At 41.6% G+C, this 27,455-nt stretch overlaps 2 protein-coding genes across 7 annotated transcripts in view; one reads left to right on the forward strand and one right to left on the reverse strand.

The window, feature by feature from the left end:
• The first annotated feature begins 1,906 nt into the window (after positions 1-1,906).
• LOC143211225 (sperm flagellar protein 2-like) lies at positions 1,907-17,993 on the forward strand. The gene is given in 10 exon segments (XM_076428695.1): positions 1,907-4,130; positions 5,026-5,033; positions 5,360-6,888; positions 9,581-9,886; positions 9,888-10,753; positions 12,031-12,812; positions 14,087-14,470; positions 15,378-16,057; positions 16,668-16,978; positions 17,060-17,993. Coding segments are annotated over 10 exon segments (5,757 nt in total). The 5' UTR covers positions 1,907-3,506; the 3' UTR covers positions 17,327-17,993.
• The window catches only part of LOC143209787 (beta-1,4-N-acetylgalactosaminyltransferase bre-4), a 53,408-nt gene continuing 43,695 nt past the window's right edge, over positions 17,743-27,455 (reverse strand). For all 6 annotated transcript variants that reach the window (XM_076425948.1, XM_076425939.1, XM_076425980.1 and 3 more), the window contains 3 exons: positions 24,674-24,857; positions 23,530-23,748; positions 17,743-22,505 (listed from right to left, as the gene is read on the reverse strand). In XM_076425948.1, the coding sequence (XP_076282063.1) occupies positions 22,367-22,505; positions 23,530-23,748; positions 24,674-24,857 (542 nt within the window). In that variant the 3' untranslated portion in view covers positions 17,743-22,366. The remainder of the gene's footprint in view (positions 22,506-23,529; positions 23,749-24,673; positions 24,858-27,455) is intronic.

Consider the following 27,455-nt stretch of genomic DNA (forward strand, 5'->3'; position numbering starts at 1 on the left):
TCTAGAAGACGCCGTAGATCTACACGAAGCTCGGAACGATCGCCGACGCTTCCCAACTCGCGCGTTCTCCTCTCTCCCGTTTGCCAGGCCCCGGTTCTCAAGTCTATTGACTCTCGCAGCAATAAATCAACGTTCTATGGTTCCGGATCGGATCGATCGTCTTCTACCTCGAAGTGGTATTCTGGTTTACGAGGAATCTCTTTGCTGGAGAAACTATCGAACTCTTGGAATTGAGATTTTGCACATGTATTCATTGATGATTGAAGTATACGTGTGATTTTTATCAATAATAATCAAAATCACGTGAGTTTTTTAATTTTTTTTTTGTTGCCACGATTGCCAGTCTGATGGGAAACAGAAAATGAAATAGTGTACGAATCGGTAGGAATGTAACTATATGGGTCGAACTAATTGAAATGAAAAATCTTGATTGTTTACAAAATGGCAGCCTCTTGAAGTCGAATTACCGAGTTTTTCAATATTTCTCGGCCTTCAGCAATATAGTCGATTGAAACTGCCCCTCACTAATGATTTACAGTCACCCGCTCGAAACGCTAACACGAATTAAACGAAGGAAGAACTGTTGCGTTTAGTAAGGATTTTTCGTACGAGGGTACACTACTTAAAGAAAATGCAAGAGGGAAAAGAGAAATCGATTTTTTGAAGATGGGAAACCAGAATACCCCCGTTGTGGAAAGTTGGAAGATGTTGATTTGGTTTGCGAAGGATCGATTTAGTGTGGGAAGCGTCGGCGAGTGGCTCACGGGAGGGCTCGACGGGTCCGTTTTGTATGTCTGGAGGACGATCCTCTTGTCGCGGAGCTCTCCCGCGAGCATGATCGAGAGCCCGAGGTTGCGAGCATGATCGTCGCAAGACATCCGAGTGTGTACAGGGTGTAAAGAAATTATACGTCGCGGTTACCATAGGATGCTTCAACACCCTCAATTTGTGTCACAAAGTTGACCTTGACCTTCAATTTTAAGGTCGAAAGGTCAACAATTTTTAAAAAATTGCATCTTATTTTACTAAAAGTGCAAAAGGAACCGTGGGCCGCACCTCAACCGCGACGAGTAAAATACAATGCAATTAAAAAAAAAAATGGTTGACCTTTTGACCTTAAAATTCAATATAATATAATTTCTTTGCACTCTGCACGTGGCGTGTTCAGGTGACGTATATCGTCAGAGGATCGAGGCGGAGATTGAAAAACGGAACAGGAAGACGTCGATGTGGAGGAAGAGGCGGTGATCGCGCGGAGGCGGATCGATTTACGGGGGGAAAAAGGGAAAAGTCACGGCCAGAGTGGTCCCACGCGTGGAGAGCGTGACACGTAAATTATTATAAATATTAATGCATTAATATTATCGAGTATATACCTCTTCTGTACATACAATTCAAGATGAAGGCAACAATAACGAGTAACGATTGTCGCGTAACACGGTCAAATGGCAGACAACAACAACAAAAAGAAGAAGAAAAAACAGCGAACAAACGAAACTGATATAATGTATCTCGTGTACAACCTAACCCCCACACACACTGTGTTTACTTTCGACCATCGACGACGATCACGACGACAACTACAACAATAACGATGACGAACGTAGACGACGGTACGCGAGAGATTATGTTGCGTGGATGTGAATACGGACGTGTAATGTAATTATATTATCACGGCGATACGATGTAACGGTATGATCCACACACCACGGTATAAATATTATAAATACATAAAGTACGACGATGATCACGTTGGCAATGAAACACGCTGATTTTTATTATTATTATTATTATTATCATCATCATCATCATCATCTTACACCATCGTTGCGTATATTTCGTACCACGTTTAATTATGATTCTTATCAGTAGCGAATCTGAGAACGAAAAGAGAGAAAGAGTGAGAGTGAGAGAAACGGAGCGAGTGAGTTTGTACGAAAAGTGTGTTGCACGCGTAATGGATCTTTCAATTAGATCTAGATTGACAAAGGGGTTCCTAAGTCTTCTCAAGACGATTCTTTCGAAGGTTTCGCGATTCGTAGGTGAAAATGGGAGAGTCGTGGAGGACCGTCAACATTCCGGATCGCCGTTTTTGCTTGGGATCCTCTACGAGGATCCACGTGTTCTCTGTCGCAGCGATTTGGAGATCGAGCACACGAAACTGTTCGAAAGAGACGTCGCGCGAAAGGATTTTCTCGTCATCGAGCTCGGACGAGCTTCCCCAGCCACGTGGAAGCTCGATGCCGCGTTTCTGGCCCGTAAACGATCATCCCCGTCGTTGTTTATCGACAGAATCGAACCAAACGATCGAGAGAACGACGCTGTTGGTTGAAAGTGAATAAAAGAGAGAACTGTGAGACAACCGTGATTTTCATTACCCGTGTATTCTTCTTGTACCTGTAGGGCAGGCCTGTAACGTGCCGTGTATATGCGCAGTCGAGTGTAAGGGAATAAAGAGTACGCTTTTTATCGCTCATCCACTTTATTTTACGACGGACTGTGTCGCCTCGACAATTTCATTTTTACATGTAATTCGTGTCTACAATTGTTACACGACGAACGTAAGTATGCATGTAGACTAAATTGACACAATCTATGATATTTACTGCGGTGGATTTATCTTGTTTGTTATCAAGACAGCCTGCGTAGTAAAATCGAATAATTTCTACTAGTAAACGATGTACTAATGCTCTCGGCGCACTGGTTCGATCTGATTTTACATCAAAGCAATTTTGCAAATCGAGTTTGTATTAGGAGAACATGATGTCCAAGGAGGTGGCACGCATTTCAGTAGTACGACTCAACAACCAGTCAGACGGAAAATTTGTTTAAAAAATTCAACCCCTCAGGGGGTGAAAAGGGGATGCAACGTTTATAACGTCTTCTATATCTCTATACAATAAAAATGCAGTGCTGACTCATTCACTCACTCACTGATCAACGCCGAGGCTTAAACCCTTGGACCTCTCTAGAAAGCTGAAATTTTGCACAGAGGTTTCCTTTATGATCTATACAAGGGATAAGAAAGGATATTTCTAAATTCAACCCCCAAGGGGGTGAAAAGGGGTTGCAACGTTTATATGAGGAATATTTTATTTATGGTCGGATTTGCTTGAAATTTGGTCTTAATGCTCTTTGATATAATTAATCAAACACCTGTTTCGTCATTTTAAAAAATTGATCCCCTAAGGGGGTGAAAAGGGGTTTTGAAATCTAAGATGGCGGCATGACATAAAATTAAAACTCTATTGGGTTGAATGTGGGGTGAAAAGGTTTTGTGGAGAAACAATATCAATTTCCGAGGGCATTAAACGGTTTTCTGTGCGAGCGAAGCCGCGGGCAAAAGCTAGTTAAAAATAAAGGAGATATTTAGGTGGCCTCCTTCAGCTGAGACACCCTGTATATTTGACATTTACCTTACATATTGAATATGCCTGCGATCAGATAAATCGCAGAAATCGAGCTCAGCAGTCAGTTTCGCACGGGACGTTTCAAAGATCCTCAAAATGGGCGACATTCTAAAGACCTGGATCCAAGCGCGTCTTGGGATCTTGATAGATCTCGGTCCGAAGGTGTTCGGTCATTACACCAAGGACGGCAAGCTTCTAGCCCAAATCCTCCTCAGCTACGACATAATTACTCGCGATCAGCTAGACCTGATAATAACAACGCACGACCCGGCCCTCTGCAGGGTGAACCTGAAGCATCTTCGTTTCTGGTTGCGATTCCTCGGGATCGACGTTGACGATGAATGTATCGACGAAATTTCTTGCGGAAATGGCACTACATCTTTGCGCCTGTTTTACAAGGTGTACCTGTCCTTGGAGACTAAGGACAGGCTGCACTTTATCACCCTGCAGAAGGAGAGGGAGAAGTTCGTACCTGCCTCGCGTAAATTCGAGGTGAGCGTAGTTTGCGAGGACCCTCCACCGTACCAGCCACCGGAACATCCTAGAGCGAAAAAGCTGCTCACAGGAAAGGACCTGATCACAGGATGGCAGCGTCCCAAGTTCCCTGCAATCCTCCGGAAGCTGACGAGGGAGAGGGAGCAGCTTGCAGTTCCTTCTTGGGAACCGTACCCTGTCGTGCAACCCGTTGTTGAGCACCGCATCCCCGAGGTACTCGCTCGCGTGCGCTAATAGCAATACCAAGGAACTTCGGTTACTCGAATGTACATGCATTTCACTTCTTGTTAACCCCTTGCCGTATAATGACGAGTCAGGCTCGTGACAATGATGAATTAGGTCGTTGCATATGAAATGTCCGATCTTGAACAGTAACGTTAAACAACCGGAATTATTTCTTCTCGATAAAAGAATCACACATTTCTTGATTGTATTATATTGTATAGAATAAGAAATAATTTTTGTGCGATTATGTAGAGGAAGGTGTACTAAAATTTTTTTTTAATTTTCGCCATTTAGTCCAGCATTAACTTCTAATATATTATGCAGCCTAATTAATAATGTAAGATACGATTTCTTATCGCAAAAATCTGCTCTTTAATTTAAAAAAAAAAGCGCGAGAAAATATTAAATAGGAACATCAGGGCATCGCATCAAAGAGAAGCAATTTTTCTCGTGAAAAATACTCTTCTTAAAATGTCCAACTTTTAACATTTATCACAACTATAATATTTATTAAATTGTATTAATTTCTCCATTTCCGAGGTCTATGGATATTTGGAAAGCAATGTTCATTGATTAGATATCAATACGAGAAAGTTCGTTTTTGGGCCAAAAGTCACTGAATTTCTCGATTTGGATCACTGTGCGGCGCGGTAGACGCAGTCATAAAATAATAATGTCGGTATGCGATCACTGTCCGTGTTTAACACAGGCTGTTGGACAGTAAACGCGACTTTACTGTACTGTTTTAAATTGCACCCACTCAGTTTTGCCGTAAATGCATAAAACTAGCAGGCTATTATACACAAAGCTATCGTCAACATGTTTTTTCGCACATACGAAAAGAGCAAATCTATTTGAAAGGAAATTTATGTGTGTAAATTAAAATTGAAGATAGGATCTCTCGTAAGCTCTTTGTACATCAAGGAGGCGTACAATGAACCTGCCAACTGTAATGGAATTTCTTGATCGAAACGCATCGCAAAATTTGGATTCTAAAATCGGACATTTCATACGCAACAACCTAAAAGCATTAACTTAAATGTAAGCATACACTGAGTATACATTTTCTTTCCTGTGAAATTCTTGAGTGTTAACCCCTTGCGTTATAATTTATTTCAAACATTCAAACAAAATCATTCCGCATCCAACCTGCATCTTAATCTGACTCGATGTTACACTGGAAGTGGTTGAGGGTTGCTGGAAAAGATCGGAACGTTCGGATAACCGAGCTTCCGTTGTGAATCGTCAGACCATTTCCCCTTGGCTCGTCTGGTGTCTCCTGTCCTGTCGCAGAGACCAGATCGGGTGAAGATCAAGAACGCCGAAGAGAGCCTAGAAGCAGATCGTTTCGCTCGGAAGACAGCGGCGAAGACGAAAAGGATCGAAGACGAAATCGAGAAGAAGGAGGAGAGAGAAGAAGCTTTCGCAACGGAGCTGGAGCAGATAGTCGAGGACCCGGAAATGGCTCGAGCGTACATCGAATGGGTAAAGTGTCGCCGGAAACGTGCAGCTGCAGTATCCGCCTTGAATTCGAAGATGCAGAAGACGTTGCTGCACCAGTTATGGGAGCGAGTTTCCTGCGAACAGGAGAATATGTTCGACGAAGCGATCGCACGGCGGACGTTGGACCAGTCCAGGTACGAGAAGCAGATAATCACGAAGCTGTGCGAGGTGCGTGACCAGAGGAACGTGATGTTGGACAACCAGAAGATCATAGAGGACATGACGGAGCAGGCGAACGAGGTGGAGCATTTGGCGGCGATCGAGCGAGACAAAGATAGAGTGTGGAAGACGCAACGGGATGCTGACGCTGAGTGTCAGAGAATGTGCGAGCTGCGACAGAGATTAACCGACGAGAAGATACAGAAGATCCATCAAAGGCACATGATCTTGTGCCGGGAGACTGTGCAGGATATAGTGAACCTGGCACTGAAGATCGAAGACTATCGGCAGCTGAACAACGGGCTGGTGCCGCAGACGATATTGCGCGAGTGGATCGTCAAGTTCCTGAAGGGTGAGCCGATCGCTGAGACGCTGTTGAGCGAGACCGGGGACACCAAGATTGATCAACTCGTGATCGAAGAAGCTTCTCGCGCGAAGCTCGAACAGATCGAGCTCTTGCGGGAGGCTCTCCTGGACGACTACCTGGAGATGAATCCACCGTGGGACCTGTTCACCTTGGTGTCCGGTCGTGGTGAAACAGAAATGATGAAACTCGGTCGCAACGTCCTCGGCTTCATCGTGCACCGTCTCCTCAACTACGTTGATAATCGGATCAGTGGTTCCAGAGTGGTTTCACCAGCTCTGTCCACGAAATTCGAGAATATAGCTATCATCCTTGGCATAGCTAATCCAACTGTGCACGAATCGCTGCGAGGCCTGCTAAATAATCTAGAGATCCCTCTGGTGAGAATGGAGGACGCCATCAACTACTGCTTAGATCAGTACAAGAACGAGATGCTAGATGTAGAATACATCGATGAAAAGATTATCGAGGCTACTGAGAAGGTCGTCAAGGAGATCGAGTCCGGCAAGGATCGTTTTTCTTGCCCCAGAGTCAAAATACAGAGCAGGACCAGTAAGTCCGAAGAAACCTTAGGAGGACGCAGCCAGTCGTCTCCAGGACAATCCTCCTCGACGTCTAAACGAGAACATCAGAGCCCCTCCGCGGCTCTCTTCATAGACAAGCAGACGCAGACGCCTAGGAGTCTGCCCTACGATGATATGGATCCTGTGTTGACCGATACCGCGTACCTGGGTAGGCCTTGATCTTCCGTAGAAATCTCTGTACAGTAAATCCTCCATAGGCGCAACAGTTTCTATACGATAGATGCGGCCAAGAATATCCCCCCCCCCCCAACTTAGAACAGAGTAAACAACGGTGCTAAGCGGGAAATATTGTTGTATTGTACTAATGCTATTCCATACCTGAGAATGATACATCAAGTAGCATAAAACCCCAATTTAAACACCGTAATACATATGTATGTACCTTAATTTCTTTGTATGTAGCGCGATCGACCGCCCAAGGGGGACCCGTGCGTGGTCTCTATTTACACGCGCTGTCCTCCTCTACGTTCGGCTCGGCCTTTGGAGATAAAAAATAGCTACCCTATACGATAGATGCGACCAAATCCCCACGAGGCTGTCGCGCGTCTATAGAGGATTTACTGTACTTCTTTTTTATTAGGCTTCGTGTATTCGTTGACTTGTTGATTTGCGCGATCCGTATGTACGTGCTGTCCTTTTCTACGTTCGACATCCTTTGTATTTTCGGCGCGGTCGATGCAGTCATAAAAAAATAGTTTCCCTACACGATCTCTGTCCCTTTTTTGTTTTGTTTAAGGGCGGTTGGGAAATGCTCTTACGCAAACACCGTCTCCTCCGGTGATGGTCGGAGAGGGTAGTGTGGGGCTCAGCTCCCTCTATGGTGGAATTTCGGGGGATTATATGACCTTATGCCTCCGCCATACCCACTAAAACCCCACCGCCCAGGACCAACAGTACCCTTTACTCATCCCGGCGTGTCTGTTATTTATAAACGAGGTGGTAACACACGTTATTAAAATTGTGAATTAAGTAGTCAGTGTCACACACACACGCACAAACATACACAAAAGAGGCATAAATTCGGCCGAGCAACCTCCACGCGGTATGTCTTTGGTAATACATACTAACACCGGTGGTAGCATATTCAGAGATGTCGGGCAGCCGCTGTACGTGGCGCGGTAATTTCTGCGAATCACTAACTTCAAACACAGCTGCCAAAGGTAAAAAATTGTCGCAGCGAATTCATGGGGTGCTCAATCGAATCGGCATAATCTCTGCTTCAATCTGACTTTCGGATAATGGTATTGCGATAATTTCTTGCCGAGATATAGCGAGTTAAAGGAAAAATGGAAATTGTGCATATTTTAAGCGTATTTTCAGAAACACCTGGTATATCGAAATGTTAATGAAATTGAAAAAACAAAAGAAGTGCCTTGAAGAGAAAGAAACGCTCTTTCTATTGCTCTTTTCTATTCCTTTTTGCACAAGATTCTACAATAATTTTTTTACTTTCCTGGAGCCAGTTAAAGTTAAAAAGCCAATATTTACTTCAATGTTGAATAACTCGAATAAAAAAGGTTGTACAATAATCAACAACCACACATTTTACACAGGAAAGATAGCCCTTCCAAATGATATTAACGCGATTTATCAAAAAAATTTGTTTCTCCCCGTGTGATGTTACAAAGTTGCACAAAATTTTTGTTAACTGTCAATGTTGTCTTTATCTCGCTATGACTTTGTAAAAAACCAACATAGCAATAATTTGAAACAGAGCATCCGAAACTAGTGGTTTCACGCTTTCAAACCATTGTTTAACGATATCGATACAGCAATTTTGGCCGGAGTTATGATCATGTAAACTAGTAGAAATTTTTCGGGTTCGCAGAGGTGATACCTTAATTCTTTTCAGGAATGTATTTAAATTTCATCAAAATCGGAGAGGACAGTGCCTCTTTCTAAATAATTGCCAAAACTTCTTTTGTTTATAACTTTTTAATAAAAAACGATCGAGGCGGCTAAAATCTCTTGGAGGTTACTTAAAAAAATGACCTTGATAACATAGGTCAATACAGTATATCATTTTAGCCTTCATTACTTAAAATAACTGCTATATTTTGAAAACTTCTTTTGTTTATAATTTTTTAATAAACACCGAGCGCCTACTTGAGGGTTACTCAGAATGTTGTCCTTGGCAACATATGTCAAGGTCAAGGTCATCGGAGATGCCTCCCCTAAAGTGAATGTTTACCAATACTTTTTGTAAAAAAATTTCTTTTCACACTTCGAAGACTGTATGATAAAAGTTTGTAAATAGATTTTTCACTCGATTACGATTCCGTGAAAAATTCCGTAAATTTGTTTTTCATGGACTGGAGTAGCTTTATCTCTTAAGGTGCTAGTATACCTTCGATTTGTAACTAGAAAGGAACTAGAATCTTACTAGAAAAATGGCTCGAAACATGGGTTTGCGCCCAGACGTTGTTTAACCTTATTTGAGCAAATTGTGGGCTGGGTGAGGGCTCATTCTAAAGAGGAAGGTTAGATGCGGTGCGCTCTTCTCATGATTTTAACGAGATTATGTTTATATCTAATAATAATTGAATAATAATTGAAATAATAATTGAAATCTGCTGGTTTTTTTCCTAGATTTTTACTCTACTTTGGGCCCTCATATTATTAGATATAAACATAATGTCGTTAAAATCATGACCAGAGCACCATGCGGTGAACCTTCCTCTTTCGAATGAGCCCTCACCCAGCCCACAATTAGCTCAAATAAGGACAAACAACCGATTCGCGCAAACCCATGTTTCAAGCCATTTTTCTAGTAAGATTCTGGTCCCTTTCTAGTTACAAATCGAAGGTACACTAGCCCCTTAAGTGATCCGTTCGCTTAGGTAAATGGGTTTACGAGTTCCTGGCGCTCGGGGAGCCGATCACCAACGAGCTGTCAACCAAGATGCTCATCGACTACCTGAAGACTCTGAACGGCGTAAAATGCTGGGTCCTGATAGACTATCCAACCACCTACGAGCAGATGTGTCTGCTGGAAACAGCGCTGACGGGTTACAAGATACCGCCAGACCCGGAGACCTTGCAATTTGACGATTTCACAGTGGAGGATGTGCAATCCACGAATCCGAGGATCGTTTATGATAGCGGGGACGACCCGTTGGACTCCTACAGGCAATCGCAACATACCAGAGACACAGTTCAATTCTCATCGAGGCCTTTCGTTGATGTTTGCTCATTTTAGACAGTCGAAGCTGGTGCCGACTCCGATCAAGCGGATCCAGGACATCCCAACTCCGACGTTCGCCAATTTATTCGTACGCGTGTTGCAGAAGCCTAAGGAATTACAGATAGAGGACGGTTCGGTCGAGGCTCTAACAAAAAATTCTCCTTCGATCGACAAGTTCTACGCCTCGCGGAAGATCGGCCACTTCCTCTATTACACCTACATGGACGAAACCACGCTGAAGAAGCTAGCAAGATTGGTGATAGGGGAACCGCTGCAGAGGAAGACGTCCGATGAGCTGTTCGGCGAGGTCCCGAAAGGTCATGAAAAGGTTCGGTCCCGTAGCACCGGTTCGAAAGCACCAGTAGTCAGACGCATGATTTCGGAATCAGAGGCACTCGAAGACTCTGAAATTGACTTCGAGATGGAGCTCGACAGAGATGACGAGATGATAACGATGGAAGACGGAGGACAGGAGTACGAATCTGTCGAGCCGAAAATTGCCAGACCAGGGGAGCCGAATTGGCAGTGGGTAGACCTTCCTCTGCCATCCTCCGGCTTCGTCAATGTATTAGCGAGCCTCTGGACGAGCATGGAGGAAACGTACCTGGGGGACCTGAAGGAGCTGCTGTTCCTGAAGAGCGTCCAGACGTCTGGAATTGTTCCGTACAAGAGTTCCGTCGAGAAGTACGCGGCCGAGTTCGTCAGGAGACCTGACAACAAGCAGGACCTGTTGAACGACTTTCATTTGGCGTTCAACGATATCGATGAAGATGCACGACACGATGCGGACGTCAAATGCGAGCTACATCGTAGACTAGCAGACTTCCAGGTAGGGCTGTTACTTTTCCGAAGCTTCGACTCTTCGAAGATTCAAAGGATTCGAAGGGAACTTTGAAGTGCACGAAGTTTCGAAGTCTTCGAATCTCGTATGGAGTTGTAACTTCATCAATCTTTCAGCTGTGATGGCGTATTGTTTTCGAAATGTAGTTTCAAAGTTCAAAGCTCCGAAACACTCCGTTTCGTTTAATCTAATAATTTACTACAGAGGTTCGAATTTCGAAGATTCGAAAATTTGATTCTCGTCATTAGACTGCGGAGCTTTATGCAATTATGGCTTTCGAAAATTTTCGAAAATAGCTAGGTTATAAAATGTGACAGAATTTAGTACGATTTTAATTGAATTCAGATCTAAAAATATATAAAAAAATCTTTTTACGAACCACGCTTATATCAAAATGCACTAAGAAGGAGAAAATAATTTTTTTAGACATTAGTGACTATATATAAAAGCATGGAGCGCTAAACTATATTGACGTAATCTTCGTGGGCGTTCCACGGTTTTATTTATAGTCACTAATGTCTAAAAAGATTATTTTCCCCTTTTTAATGCATTTTAATATAAGCGTGGTTTTTAAAAAGTTTTTTTTATATATTTTATTTATTTTATTTATTTTAGTCTCTTTTAAATGGAACGCAAGATATAGTAACACTGGTATGTAATAGTAAGATATATATAGAAACGCAAGATATAGAATGAGGGGATGACTCCGAGAGACGATATTTCTTGATGGACTCCGAAATGGAACTGAATGAACGGAACACCACACTGACTGAGCTCCTTCGGTGCGAAATGGGTCAGTGGAGTGGGGATGAGTCGGAGTGGGAACGCGTAGTGGAGTAGGGAGCGCTGGCGCGTGGAGTGGGGATCGCTGAAACGCGATGACGTTAAAATTTTTTTTTCCTAAACGCATAGTTTTTTTAAAATTTATTTTTTAATATTGCATTGTGATCCAGTTCTGAGCTATGTTTAAAGTTTAAAGTCTCTAGCTCATCGGGAAGTGGTTTAAAATTCGATTACAAGATTTGACGCATACAACAACAACTCGGCAAGCTAATATAAGCGTGATAATGATAAAAAGGCTACTATGTACCATGGGAAATTACATTCCATTTTATTCCACTTTCTTCAAATTCGTCTACAAAAATTGCAAATTACATAAACATCCGCTGTCAACTCATCACCTTCGAAGTTTCTGAAATTGAATCTCCGAAATTCAAAGCTTCGAAGCTTCGACCTTCGAAGGAAAGTAACAGCCGTACTTCCAGGCTGAACTGTGGAACATCTGTGACAAGAGAAGACAGGAGGCGGAGGAGGAAAGAAGACGTTTCATTGCTGACGAGTGGACTATTTACGAAGCCGCGATTCTCTACAATGTTTATGTTGGTATTCTTCAAGCGGAGCTGGACCGGTGCGTCGATACGCTGCAGATGATCATGGATTACTATGCGGGCATGGCTGAGAAGCCTTTGATGGACGCACGGCTTCCGAAGGTTGCTCTGAATCGAACGGAGGTGGATAATAAGATATCTACTCCACCTGTAGCGGAACAACCAACTTCGACCCAGTTAAAACTGACCTCGAAGAAGGATGCTGCAGATACTAAACGCTCCAAGAGCAAGGCTGGATCGACGAAATCGTCAGCTGTCACCCCTTTGCGATTTGTAGGTCCTGCATTCGATAGAGTCCTTTTTCGAGAACAACTGCACGAGCTGCTGACCAATACGGATCAGGCGGATACCGAGATACGGAAGATTGAAGTCGTCCAGGCGATCGAGAGGAACGTTGCTTATTCGAGAAACATTGTGGAAGAACTTTCTGGGATGATAGACGTTGCGAGCCAGAAACAAGATAGAAATGATAATGTTAAAAACGATGTGAGCCGTGAAGAGGATCTCGCGCTGGAGCGGCAGTATGCTGTTGATTATGAGATCGATAGGATTCGGTTGAGACTGAACGCGATCGAAGCTGCTGCTCGCAGCGAGTTTGCTTTTCTGTTGGACACTATGAGGGGGACTTTCCATCGGATCCATGATAATATCGTGGACAGGTTGGTTGTCTGTGGCAGACGTTTAACCCTTACCTAGTCAACCAAAATGTATAGATTATTTAAAACCTTTCTATATTTAACATGTTTGCACAAATTCTCATTATGAAACTGTAAATTCATATATTAGCGAGTAAAGAATGGAGGTTCAGAAAAATTTTGGAATACTTTCTAGAGGAACATTAACAAATTGTTGAAAAAAATACAGTAAATGGGTTATCGGGTACCCGGTTGACAGTGTTGAACAAATTTTATGTTAAATAATAAATTATTAAATAATAAATAAACGTATGATTTTAATTGCAAATAATAACTAAACTTTTTATTTAAATAACTCCAAAAGTGATCTATTTATTAATTCTTTTTTTTTTATTGAGAGCTTAATTGGAACTCCCCATAGGGGGTTATAAAACTATACATTAGTAGTATACACCTTATAGTTAAACATTAGTAATGTAGTTACAGCAGAACACATTAAGTATATAACACATTAAATACATAACTTTAAATCTTTAAATTACATTACTTGAAAAAATTGAAAAGAAGATGACATGCCTGAATATTCGGTTCATAAAGTAACGATCTGATATTTAAGGGTGGGAACAAATTGAGCTTCCTTAATTTTTTCATAAGATCAACTCTTTGTGATTCCAACAATTATTAATTCTTATTTACAAATAAAAGATTATTTATTATTTGGGTTGAAGTGGAAATCAAATAAATAGTTTCTGGTCTTCTCTTATTTGTTGTATTTTGTATATGTAATGAATACGTGCGCCTTTTTTGTCTGCTATAGCAACCTTTTCAGGTATAACGCCGTCCAGAGGGCCTAGCTGCCTATAAAAAAATACAATTTAATTTATTATTTGGCAATACAAATAATAATTGAAATTGTATTTGTAAATAACAATTAACTGTATTATTTAAAATAATTCTATTTAGACTTGCTCAAATAATACATAATTATTTTTGCTTTTTATTTTAACATCCAAATAACAAATAACTTGTTCTTTAAATTTTTATTTAAATGATTATTTATTTACATAAATTTATTTATTGCCCAACACTGCCGGTTGACTACACAAGGGTTAACTCTTCTGATAATGATTTTGTCCAATGATCAATCTCTAGCTGGATGATAATTTTATTCGAGTGGGCATAATGGCCATTTCTCTGTCTGGACAACTGTACAAACGGGATTAAACGAGATGCACGATAATTTGCGAGCATCATTGCGATCATCGTAATTTCAGGCTGATCTGTTTTTGTTGTCACAGGTACTGGCGAGAGATGAAGGGCATCAACGACGCAGTCACCGTGTTCTGCTTCGCGATCGAGGAGGGCAGGTATCTAGAGAGGGAGATGCTGCTCGATGGCGACCGCTTCATCGTTCGATCGAACGTGTTCGTGATGAAGGTGCCGACGAAGAAGCCAGAAGTGGTCAAAGAGGTCGACATGGACACACGGTTCCGCATAGCTCAGCTCTCTAGGCTGATGGAGATGTTTAGACGGGTGGCTCCTCATGGAGTCATGCCTGCAGGGGCATTTGTGCTTATTCTTCAAGATCTGGTCGGTCATGGACCTGAAGAGGGCGAGTCTATGATGCTACCATGCTGCTGGTACCGGCTTCAACCGGTGGACATTTGCACTATCGTTGACAAGTAAAACATTTGCAAAATCGGACATTTCATATACAACAACTTGATACATGCAGTGGCCCACAGAAGTGTTCGTACACCCTTTAAAACAGAATAACTTTTTTTATAATTGCACCAAACGACCTAAATGATGTGCAAAAAAATTTAATGCGAAAATAAAAAAGGCATTTTTTAAAACTCTTTTATTTGGTCCTTTAATGAAAATTTGAAATATATGTTTTGTACATCTATGTTAATTATACACATACTGGAAATTTCATCGAAATCTATTGAGATACACACGAGCTACAGGCGGTTAAAAATTGTGAAAATCGTAGTTTTACACGATTTTCGATCATCGATTTTTTATTTTTGCGTGTAGCCTTGCAAATTATAATTTTTGGAAGATCTTCTTTGCACATCATTTAGTAAACCAATGCTTCTAATTGCTTACAAAACATCAGGTCGCGTTTGGTACAAATATAAAAAAGTTATTCTGTTTTAAGGGGTGTACGAACACTTTTGTGGATCACTGTACATTCAAATTTCGACAGTTTACAATTTGTTCAATTTTCACTGTTCTTTGGGCCAAAGACGTAGAAAATTTGTGCTTGTACATACGATCCACAGATTGTTCGAACATTTGCCTTCTAAACTCGGACAACTTGATTCATGCATTCAACGTTTAACAATTTACAGTTTGTTCAATTTTCACTATTCTTCGGACCAAAGATATAAAAGAATTTGTCCTTGTACATACGTACTGTTGGCACTCTCTTCCATGCAGTTCTTTTTTCTTCGATGCCACCGATTTGTCGGTTTGAGTTCTGACTATCTATTCTGATATACACTTTTTGTAAAGCGGAAAATAAACTATATCTTTTATTATTGAAATATAGACGCGTTACTTTTCAATACATACGATCTACAGATTGTTCGGATCCGCTAGCTACGTGGACTGGCGCGAATTCGTGATCTACGCGATGGACGTGCCAACGCCGACCCACAGCGACATACTAATCGCAAGAGACAGGTTCCGCATCCAGGATTGCGATTTAAATGAAGTGGTGTCCGTCGATCAGTTTATCTGGACTCCCATCTGGTTCCTCGAGTGCACTGAAATACCAAACCGTGTATTCGAGCTATTGGTAGACAAATTCCATCGCAATCCTGAAGAACTGTACGAAGAAGAACTCTACCGATTGGATCTCGACAAGTTCGACGCTGCGAACGAATTAATCAATTCTCACACTGAGGTACGGGACAGCTGTTTCCTTACCGAGGAGAATCTCCGGTTGATCCTGGCGAAGGAACTGCTCAGCAGGATGTACATGATCAGCCGACGCACTGTCAATTATACTGCTCTGCTGTTAGCCTTCTGCAAGGCTGCGGATCCGCGAGAAGGATTTGCGAAAGCCCTGGCGCTTGTGATTGGTTCTAGGATCTGCTCTGATGTTGCAGAGGGGGAGAGATATGTTCAGGATCTTTACGAGCGGACGCGTTTTGGACATTCTGCGACACCTCAGTCTCTGATCTTGGAACAACAGGTATGTACAGCTGTATACCTTAAAAAATTATCTTTTTCAAAAATAAGCACACCCATGTCCGAGCGTTTTTGACAATACTCATTAATACAATTCAAAACATATTTAAAGAAAAGAGAGACAAAGAGAAAATGGCTTAAAACTTAAAATTGAAAGTAAAATGAACAAAAATAAAAAAAGAGATTACTAATCATAAGAGAGAGTAATTTAATTATTTATTTTGTTTGGAAAGCACTTTCTCGCTATTTCGTAAAGCTTCGACATGTTTTCTAAGTGAGACTTTTTTTATGCGGTCCCACTCCACCGCATAAAAAAAATGTTCTTTAATATGTTGTGAAAAATTATTTGTTATAGCTTTTATGAAGTTTGTGAATATTTGTTTGTGCGGTCCCTATCTACCGCACAAAAACAGGTTTGACTGTATATCATAAAATTACATGTTAATTATCTTGATGAAAAACGCTTGGACATGGGTCAGCTTATTTTTGCTCTAGATTCACCAAAAAAAGTTTCATTAAAATCGACCACCCACCAAAGTCTCTTTTAATTATGTACCGAAGCTGATTCGTTGGAGCTTAAAAATTGCTTTTCTTCACTCAAAAATTTGCAAATCTAAATGATTCCACGGAGTTCCAAAAAATGTTCACACATTTCTTGCAATGCGTGATCTTACAAAGATAAGTCTCCCACTGTTATGTCCTCTAAAAAATCGATCTTCAATAATTGCATTGAAGAAGGACAACGAAGTACAACCTATTGGCAAGTTCTATCGTTGGTGGCTTTTCAGGGGACCGAAGAAGTCCTCGAAGAGGATCAGGATCAGGATCAGGGTAAGGATCAGGATCAGGATCAAAAGAGCGACTCAGCTGATAAAGATCTGACCGCCAAGAGTTCACTAGGCGAGTCTCTATTTGGCGAGGGCGATTACAAGTTTCGAGCCTCCGATCAGGAAGCGATCGAGTACTGGATACCTTTCGATGTCTGTTTGGTAAGTATCTCCAACCTTCAAGTCGTTGACTTGTGAACACTATGCCGTCGGATCCCGTGACACGTCTCGATCATGTTTCAGACGGTGCTGGCTGCGACTCTACCAAGTTTTCTCTTAAAACCGGAGCTTTTAGGGTCGCACGGCAACCTGCGAGACGCTTTGACCTCGGTCTACAGAGAATTAAAGGACGACGAGCTGGAGGAACAGGGAGACATTGTTCTGGCTCATCGGCTGATAAATCATCGCTTCATCAGGCAGCTTCTGAACAGCACCAGCAAGTTCACTGTCAAGAGTATGGGCAACATTCTGCTGGAGCTTCTGAGAGTGAAAAGAACGGATAGACCATAATAGGACATGATCATCTTTCATCAAAAAGATCTGAAAGAAGCTGTCTGGAAGAAGCTGTATGATTTTCTTTTAACCCTTTGGGGACGCGAATTGTTTAAAACGTGTCACGAATATGTTGGTAAAAGTTTCATGATAAAATGAATATAAACAAAAATGTTTTGTGATCGGATTAGCATTATTTTCCCATCGATATATCCAATCCTGAATCACGTTGCTCTCCTCAGGGATCAAGATTTTAGGCATTTTAAAGGATGAACATGTTGGTAAAAGTTTCATGATAAAATGAATATAAACAAAAATGTTTTGTGATCGGTTTAGCGTTATTTTCCCACCCATATATCCAATCCGGAATAACGTTACTCTCCTCAGGGATCAAGATTTTAGGCATCTTAAAGGATGAACATTGTACTGACATGTTACTGCATGCATAGAATTTATTGTTTCTGCAAATGGGATTGTGATAATTGATGAGCAATTTATTAAAGATCCTCATGGAGGTCTATTGAGTAACAACCAGTAGATAAACTGTTCAATCACGATTCACTTGTATTAAATTGCATAATTTACTAGACTCAGACCTAGGTACCACAGTCGCTAGACTTTGAAAAAACCGTCTATCTGGTCGAGATGTAAGAACGTCGCAAGGTAAGCGTTAACAAGATTTATTGTTTCGATACAACACGAGTGTAGCTTGTGAAAAATTGTAATCTCCCAGCGTGGTTGAGAGAGTGACCGTTTACTTCCGGTGCACGATGTCTTTCTTTCCTCTGATTCTTCGCAGTTCACAGTGTAACAAAAACGTATCCTTCGTTCTTCGTTCCGGAGGAGACTCTTGTTTCGATCTCGTCGATCGATCAAAAACGTTAGGAGTCGCCGCTTGATCTGTCAAGTGGAGCAGGTCGACTACAATTTAAGCGAAAATAAGGTTCGATCGGAAGAAAATAACAATCGTCGTCGTCAAGAGCCGCCTTGTCGGAGCATCGTTAAGGATTGTTAGGGATCGTTAAGGAAGCGTGGACCGCAGACGGACGATCTCGATCGTCTCTGCACGAATGTCTCGTTGGCTTATCACGATTATCTATGGATATTATCGATTATTCGATAGCGATAGTACATGGTAGAGTATCGTTAAAGTAGGTAAGTTGAAATCGCTTGGAACCGCCCTTACGTTCAGGACGCAAAAACGCAGCTTGCTCTCCCGTCGCTTCGAGATTCTCCGAAGGCTCTCGAATCGCTTCTGTTAATCAGGCGATCCTTGCCCGTAGGAAATTGGTCTAACCTTATTGTGCTCGCTCCCGGCGCTCGCGTTACATTCCGCGAGGCTTGTGTCGCCGCAAACAAAGTGCATATTTAATTTCACAGCCCGTACTCTCACCCTTAACGATTTAAGTAATTAAATCCAAACGATCGAAACGCTCACGGATATCTTACGCGTGATATGTTCGTGTCTTCATGTGTGTGTCTCTGTACGCCTGCTTGTACGTGTGTGTATGTTCGTGTACGCATCTGTATGTTTGTTATGCACGTACGCGTATATTTATGTACGCATGGGGTACATGTATGTGTGCGGGTCATGTGTGTAACGAATAACTTGTGTGTACAGTCCTCGAGGACGTACGTATAAAATAGTAACAACACGAGAGTTCTCGAGTACGCAGGGTTTCAACGTTGAACGGGTCGCGTTACACGCTTAAGTACCGTCTCCATTATACGCGGTCGCACGGCCGATGATGCACCCGCCTCCATTCGACCGTCATCGACCGCCCCGTCATCGGTCGTCTAGGAATTTTAAAAAAATAAGCATCCCTCCCCTCGGCTCGGCAAGAGACGCCGCATACTGTTCCGATAACTGCTTTCCAGCTGGACAAAACGAAAGCATTTTGAAACAGCAAAACAGAAAAGTGCTATCTACTCTTTCTTTACGAGTAGTAGTCCAAGTCCAAGCCCATTGTAACAGACTGAAGTTAAATAAAATTTTCTCTTTCAATCACCTTGTGAGAAACTCGAAAATAACATAACAATATTCTTACAACCTTCTGTCTTCTCAATTGTGTATTTGACGTATTAATTTTTCTCGTAAGTACATCACATCCGCAATCTAACGATTAGAAATAATTATTTTTAGGTACTTTGATTCGTTCTACTGTTAAAAAATCTCATTAATTGCTATAAATTTGCCGTTTTCTCCAGCTAGACCCTCCCTCTCTCTCGGAACAATGTGCGTCGATCTATCCTAATCTATGAAAATGTCTCTGGCTCCGTTCGCCAGAACGGATCGTCTTCCATGACGCGACTCGACAACCATGACTCGGCTCCCAAACAGTCTCGACTACTGGGCGAACAACACTTCCGGAAGAGTTCGAGTTCTACGAGGGTGGTTCGATAATTGTCCGCGACGCAGTCACGAAGTTTGCTATGACAACGATAAAACAGTTATGACTGCGTTACCACTCAAATCCCTTTGCTTCTCAGCTTACAGTGCACGTTGTTAGTTTGTTCTTTCCAAGGTACTTTGCAGTCGGTGTGATATTTTAACTTGAAACTTAAACATTTCTTCCGACCTAGAATAATTCTATTGTATACGATTTCTTTCATTTTATGGATGTGAAATTGATGATAGTACCTCATACAATACTTAAATGTGTAGTAATTGATTAGATACCAACATATTTAATAATGTAAACAATATTGCTAAGGGTTAATTTTTCCCTGTTGTTAAAAAACACCGATAGCGAAGTGAGGAATATAACGAAAACGTGAAATAGAATTTTATTGAGGTTTATAATTTTATTTACTTCCCGAGGAAATCGAATTTGAAGATTCCTTACGAATGCATGCTATTTCGAATTGGCTGATGCGTCTGATCATGGCCGGACAATTCTTCTAAGAACTTTTAATTGGCTATCAGCCAATTCTACTTACTGTAAATACCAACGCACGAGACCCCAGTAATTTTCAAAGCCGATTTTCTCGCGAACGAAGTGAACAAAATGTTAATCCACATTTCTGACTAGTTTCTTTCTGTAGAATCGTCCCCCTGTACGATCAGATTGGAAAGACCTTGTACGCTAGAAACACAGTTTATTTTTTAAAAAAGGCGACAGTTTATCGTCGTCGTGGCAAACATTTTAATTGCCGCGCGGATAAATATTGAACCCGATCCTCGTATCTAGTATCGCTAGCACCCAACGCTTCTGGTGCGCGCACCTCTACATGCGCCTGTACATGTACATGTGTATGCGTATGCCTATACATTGTATAATATTATACCGTTAGTAGTTGGATTCCAGAAAGAATGACCGAGCGTATTTCCCTTGTACGCTCGACACGCTCGTCCCGTTCTCTATCGAAACTGGCGCGTGCACGTATTTACATGTATTGTATGCACGCGTGCACGCGCTCCCCTTTGGCACGTTAGCTCGCGCGCTAAATTCTACTCGCTAGTCTAGCCTACCGTTGCGATAAAAAAATACGAGGAATAAAAATATATCACGTAACAACGCTCCTCTCGTTCCCGGCCGAGACGACCAAGAACCGAGAGAAACAACTCGCCAGGATGTCTAAGGGGGACAAACACTGTGAATTTTTGCATGTTCATCGAGCGTAATCTACGCAGAGTAGAGCATCACCCTACATTGGTTTTCTGAGATTCAGAAGATTAGTTTTGTTGTGCGCCGATTTACCAGCGTTCATCAACCCACGAGTTTCAAACTAAATTTATTAACCGTGTTAGTCTTTCATTCATCTGGAATAATGTTTTATATTATTCGGAACAGTGTGTTGTACGATGAACTGTGTAATTATTTCAAAAAGTTACTCGACGAAATACCGACTCCGTAATAAACATACGGTCATCTGGGCCACTTAAAAAAAAAAACGGAAAAAAGGAGGTAAAAACTAAAATTATGTAGCAGTCACTGCTAAACACTTTCACAATGTTAGATACAAACATTCGACCCACTCGGAATACTGACGAACACAGGAATTCCGATTGAAAATCCCAATCGAATTTCTCCCCCAAAGAAGGTTTAATAATTCTTTTTCAAATGGTTTGAAAGTTGTTATTAAACCTGCTCCATTTTGTATAAAAAAATCATTAATATATTAAAATCTCCGTACACACTTAACTGAAACTATTATATCTTTATACAATGTAAGAAAACCTTACCATTCTTAGTTTAAGTTAACTACATGTATGACGAGCTGCAGATCGGTGGCTGCGTTACCTCGCAGAATATGCAGGCCCTAATTCGCAAGTAGTTTACACGAAGTTGCGACTGAATTGTTTTTAATAAAATATCCGTTTCTACACCTTAAAGGAAGACTAATTCAATGCAAAAGGAATCACTTAACTACTTGCTTCACAGGCGTCCCAAAAATTTCGCGAACGCGACTCGCTGGCAAACATTCACAAACAGAGAGCCACCTGCGATTTTAAAAACTCATTGTCATTGATAAACTGAACCCTTGTTTACAATTGTGTACAATCATTACTCCTTAATAATGTTTTAATAAACATTTCGTAACTCTTCCCAGAGCGATTGTCATCGACATGTTGAAAACAATCATAAATCCTTCGCACTCCATTAACGCCACTGTCGAGACAGTCTTTTATTATTCACAAATATAATACAGTAAATATTCGATCTAAGAAAACGGAAACTGTACGATCTAAAAAAAACTCCCGTCCACTGCGATGCATAATGTGCTCGGAGTGCGAAGGGTTGCAATCAGAGGTGGCTGATTCTTCGCGAATAATTCCCAAGCGATTTAGTTAATGGTCACAGCGTTTATTCCCCTTAAGCGGTTCCAACGTCCGCGTACCCGGTCCATCGGGTAGGGTGGAAGTTCGAACGTCGCCGCCTCGGACGAGAGACGATTCCTATCGCCGAGAAAAGGAAAGGAAAGTCGTTCGAACGGTTCGAACCGATTTCGATTCGATCGATGTCTCGTTTATCTTTGGGAACCGAGAGCGGTGCTTGTGGTCGGAGCGTCGTCGACTTGCTCGGGCCTCGTCCGCTACCCGATCCACGGGAGCCATCAGCTGGGCTGTGGGGGCGTCAGTTTCACCAGAAGCCACGTGTACAGCTTCGGCTTCTGTTTGTCGACCAGCTCGTACTGCAGATTGGTCAGTCCGTCCGTGGCGAATCGCTTCTTGCCCGTCTTCAGGTACTCGTACCTGAAAATTCGACAAGAACATGAGTGTAGCCAGACGGGAGAAATGCGAAAAGCGGGGCCCCGTCTGGCCCTCCAGCGAGCCAGAAGTTGAGGGAGGAAAGGAGGAAAGTCCTGGACGTGTGGTTTTTTAAGTGGGTATTGGGGAAACCGAAGATCTGTTTCCACACGTCCTTAAACTAAAAAAGAAGTACTCGTACCTGAAAACCCGACACAGGTGAGCACTCCAAATAGGGTTACCAGATCTTCTATACTTGATATGAGTCTACTATATTTGAACTTGATCTCCTATGTCATATTTGAATAGCATATAATTTTCAAAAATCTTTGTTTCAATAAAAAAGCTTAAAATGTGCTGTGTACCTCTTTTACTTGAACTCCTATATTTTGAGCCTATCTCATATATACATAATTGCAGTTTTCACTACTTCTTCTATATGTGGATAAAACATTTCTGGCAACCCTAACTCCAAACCACCAAAAACCGACTCAACCCTCGTACGACTAATACATACTCGCATTTTTTACCGTGTTCATTTCCTGTCTGTTCATTTATTTTTTTATTGGGTCGTTGCATGTGAAATCATCGATCTCCAGAAGCCGTTTTGAACGTTTTAATGTTAACGCTGTACCGGAAAAGAATTGTTTCTCGGTGCTTTTTAATTAGTCGAATATGCCTATTTCTCCTATGAGACAAGATTATGGAAATACAAGAATTAAACCTAAGAAACTAACTGAGATAAATATAAAAGCAATTGCTGAGAATAATTATTTCGTTAACCCCACACGGACGACGATTGTTTCCAGTGTGCTTATCAGATGAGGATCTCGCGTTCCATTCTCCACTTATTAAAATAAATTTCTATTCGATCCCTGTTTCTCGCGTCTCGGTAAACCTTGATCCTGCACGAAGATCCGCGGTCTAGTTACACGCATACAAACTGGAGAATTTGCATGAGTATCCGCATTCATGTTATTACTATGCCGGGGAGCAGCGTTCGTCCGAGGGTTGGAGATGTCGTTCTCACCTCTTTGGATTCGCCTTCTCCTTTTTGTGCGTGAGCATCTTGTAGCGCGCCACGTTCGCCGGGTACCGGGAGATATGAAGGCCGTGGGCTTTTATGCGATTCGCCATGTCGTCGTCCTCGCCGCCCCAGCCCCAGAACACGTTGCTGAACCCGTTCACCAGACGGAAGTGTTCTCGAGACATGGCCGACACGCCGCCGAACAGATCGGCGTACGGTAATCTGCAAGAATAGCAATCGTCTTGATTCCTTGTCTCGAAAAAACAGCAATTAAGGCGGTAAACTCGTTTCCGGGGTTGCAAGGGTGCGGGATTCGCCTTCTATTTTCTCGATAATACAAACACGGGGTTTTTAGTAGTCAAAAACGCTGGATAAAACATCGATCTAGGGCGCTATCTCCCTCAAAAGTCCTATTTTTTCGTTCACGAGGCGTAATTTGCATTATTCGGCAGCATGTAGCTATGCAAATAGCTAGGAGAATAACTTACTTATGACCGGACCAAACGACTTCAATTTCTCTGTAAGGCTAGAAGAATTGGTTTAGTAAATGACGTCTAAAAGATACTATGTTTGGTCAACTCGTATAAATTATACACGTCAAAAATTTCATTGAAATTGGTTAATTGGTTTACGAGTTATAAACGATCAAAAGTGGTAAAAATTGCAATTTTCACGATTTTCTGCCTTTTTACCACATTTGGTCGATCGTAATGAAATTAACCAATTTCAGTAAAATTTTCAGAACGTATATAGTTTATACGAGTCAACCGAACACATCTTTTAAATTTTCGTTATTGGCTAAAAAAGTTGTAAAGATCAATTTTTACTATTGTTTTTCACAATTCCGAGCAAATGAATTTTTTCAAACATATTTTTTAGACGTCATTTACTAAACTAATTCTTCTAGCCTTACAGAGACATTGAAGTCGTTTGGTCCATCCATAAAAAAGTTATTCCGATTTAAAGTGTGTCTGATCAATTATGCTCCTAGTTGTATAGCTACAACCTAACCCTTGCAATCCTGGAAAAAGTACTCTACCCCCTTAAATCGACTGTGAATTGGCGAACAGGATATTTCATTTGAATTTTCTCATACAAGAATGCCACATGATTTCAGACATTCTTTTTAGTTACACAGTTACGATACCTGTATTTGAACTTGTCAACTGCAACCGACATATGCCTGGGCTGCTCGGGACAGGTATATAGATTCCTATCGTCCTCCGGAAGTAGGTCGACGTCGTGAAAAATGAAGCAGTCGAAAGGTCGTTCCTTCAAAGCTTCCACGTAGCCGACGTTCATCAGCATCGCGCGGTTGAAGGCGTCGCTGCCTGCAACCACGTAATCGTTCCGACGTTCCAAAACCACAGAATATTCACAGATTCACCGCACGTTCATCCATGCAGAGGCCGCTTTTACTACTATTAACCAACGAACTCTTACTTGTTCAAAAGGAACTATGTTAACACTAAACCTACCGAGCCTCAAAAGTAACTGGTACATGTTCCCTTATAAAAATGACAAGATTGCTTATATTTAGACTTCGTGCGGCCCCTATTGTAATACGTGCTCTACTAAAGATATGTATACAACCATTGCTTATGAAATCATTTGTATTATTTCAATAATTGTAAAATAACAAATCTGGAACCGGTGGTGGTAGGTTTAGTGTTAAACGTATTCGGAAAATGAATAGTAACGTATCGCTTTCAATCTTCTTGGATTCGACACCGCAAAAATTGATGATAAAAAGAGAGGATTGTCAAACACATTCTGAAAGTTTGTGGGCTCGTTCGTACATATTTGAAGAATGTACAGAAATCTTTTTATGTCGCAGTGCCCATTCAATTGCAAAGTGTCCTTTCGCACAAAGAACGTATTTGTGCGGCAGACGCAAACGTTCGAGCGTCGATGTTATCCGATAAAGTCCAGCATTCCCGAGAATGTCGAGCGATCGAATAGGTGTCAATATGTTTGTACTGATACGATACAGTGTGTGCACACTATGCAAATCTACCTTAACGCACGAGATCTCGTGATAAGATAAGAATAAAGAGGGGCGTCAATCGATAATCATGCGGTCAACAAATTGCGCCTCTCTTCGCCAGCTGCTAATTTCGTTTACGTCTCATGTACATTTCTTTGGTACAACTTAGCGCAACTAGCTTTTAGTGTAACCAGAGTTGGGCATTAATCGATTAAAATTTTAATCAAGGATGATTGATTAATGTGTACGATTAAAAAAGTAATCATTGCAAGATCGGCGATTGATTCAATCGATTGATGAAGTTAATCGTCAATCGTTGATTAAAAGAAGAAATCATCGAAAAATCGGCGATTGATTCAATCGATTAATGAAGTTAATCGTCAATCGTTGATTAAAAGACGAAATCATTGAAAAATAGGCGATTGATGCAATCGATTGATGAAGTTAATCGCCATACGGTCTATCCATAAATTGTAATAAGGAGGGAGATAGAGACAGAGAGCGGAGATTGAGAATTGACTGAAATATATCTCTGAGTGTAACTAGCTCAGTAGTATTGTTATAATGATAACTAGGCTGCGGATTTGATGCATTCGTGAGAAAAATGAGTAGGAGAAATTGGGAACAGTATGAAGGTGAAAAGAGTTGGAGACTATTGTCATTGCAAAGAGAGAAAGAAGTTCTTAAGTGTGATATCTGTGCTGCAATTGACACAATTTTTAATTCTGTCTAATGATAACAATTTGTAAGGACCTACATCAAAGCCAGGACAAACGCGTCGTTTTTCGAGCGTTAACGCGTTTGTATCGGGTTAAAGGAGGGTGACGGACGAGTGGTGGAGAAACACCGCGCGACAAATAGCCTCTTTCTTCCAGTTTTGTTCTTTTTCCCTTATTCCTCGTCTCCTAAATAACAACTAAAGAGATCGAGTCGAGCGAGAGAGGGCTTTCTTTGCCGTTGGTATCGCGCGCCGGCCGGGCCGCGAGAAGAGCGCGAGTAAATTGAATTTCGAAAGTTTAACCGCGCCGGTCAGAGCGTTTATCTTTCCCCCCAGGAGGTGTGGAAGGTTTCTCGGTCGATTCTCGAAGCCAGAATGTTCCCGTGGAGCGTTCACGATCGATCGAGGGCGTCCCGAGAGTTTCCCGTTAACGCGAGAGACCGACGATCACCGAGGGGATAGACGGTTCCCGTCGAGTTACGGTAACGACTAAGAATAACGTTCTTCGATGCTCCCGGCGAACGCATCCGATATTAACGGTACCGCGGCGAGTCCCACGACAGCTGCGGCTAATTGCATCGCGGTGCATCGCGGTGCAACGCGTTGCATCGAACCCGCGAGCCCCAAGTCATCCGACTCGCGGAGTCCGAGTCTCCGCGGATCGCAACGCGGTCGTTGGACGCCGCGGTTACCTCACCCGCGAGATCCCGCTATCGATATCGGTATCCATAAATATCGGTAGTGTGATTGACGATTCAATGGGCTGTTACTATTGCTACATCGATAAATTCATACCTCAGATTTCTCATTATTCCTTTTTTAACGGATTGCAACGGAAGACTTCTAAAATTGTTTGCTGTCTCCATATTAATTGTATGCAACATATCGAGCAACTTTTAGTAACTGTATCGATTATGCAGTATCACGGTCCAATCGTACTTCATTTTAATATTATTCCTAATTTATCATGAAATAATAATATGTGTAAGCATTTCGTGGAAGAACGATGTGTTCTGAGTGTAAAAAATTGGTGGCCCTCGAAACTTGATGCGACACAAGAAAATATTAAAAAATGAAATCAATAACATCTTGTCAAAATTTATTCAGGGCAAAATACTTATTTTTACGTGTTTTAATCTCATTCGGAAAAATACCATCTTCTTGACAATCTGCATTCACTGAATGCTGGAATGTCACAAGCACGAGAGACACTGTCTTGAACAT

The sequence above is a fragment of the Lasioglossum baleicum genome, chromosome 1 (genome assembly GCF_051020765.1).
Source record: "Lasioglossum baleicum chromosome 1, iyLasBale1, whole genome shotgun sequence".
Taxonomy (NCBI): domain Eukaryota; kingdom Metazoa; phylum Arthropoda; class Insecta; order Hymenoptera; family Halictidae; genus Lasioglossum; species Lasioglossum baleicum.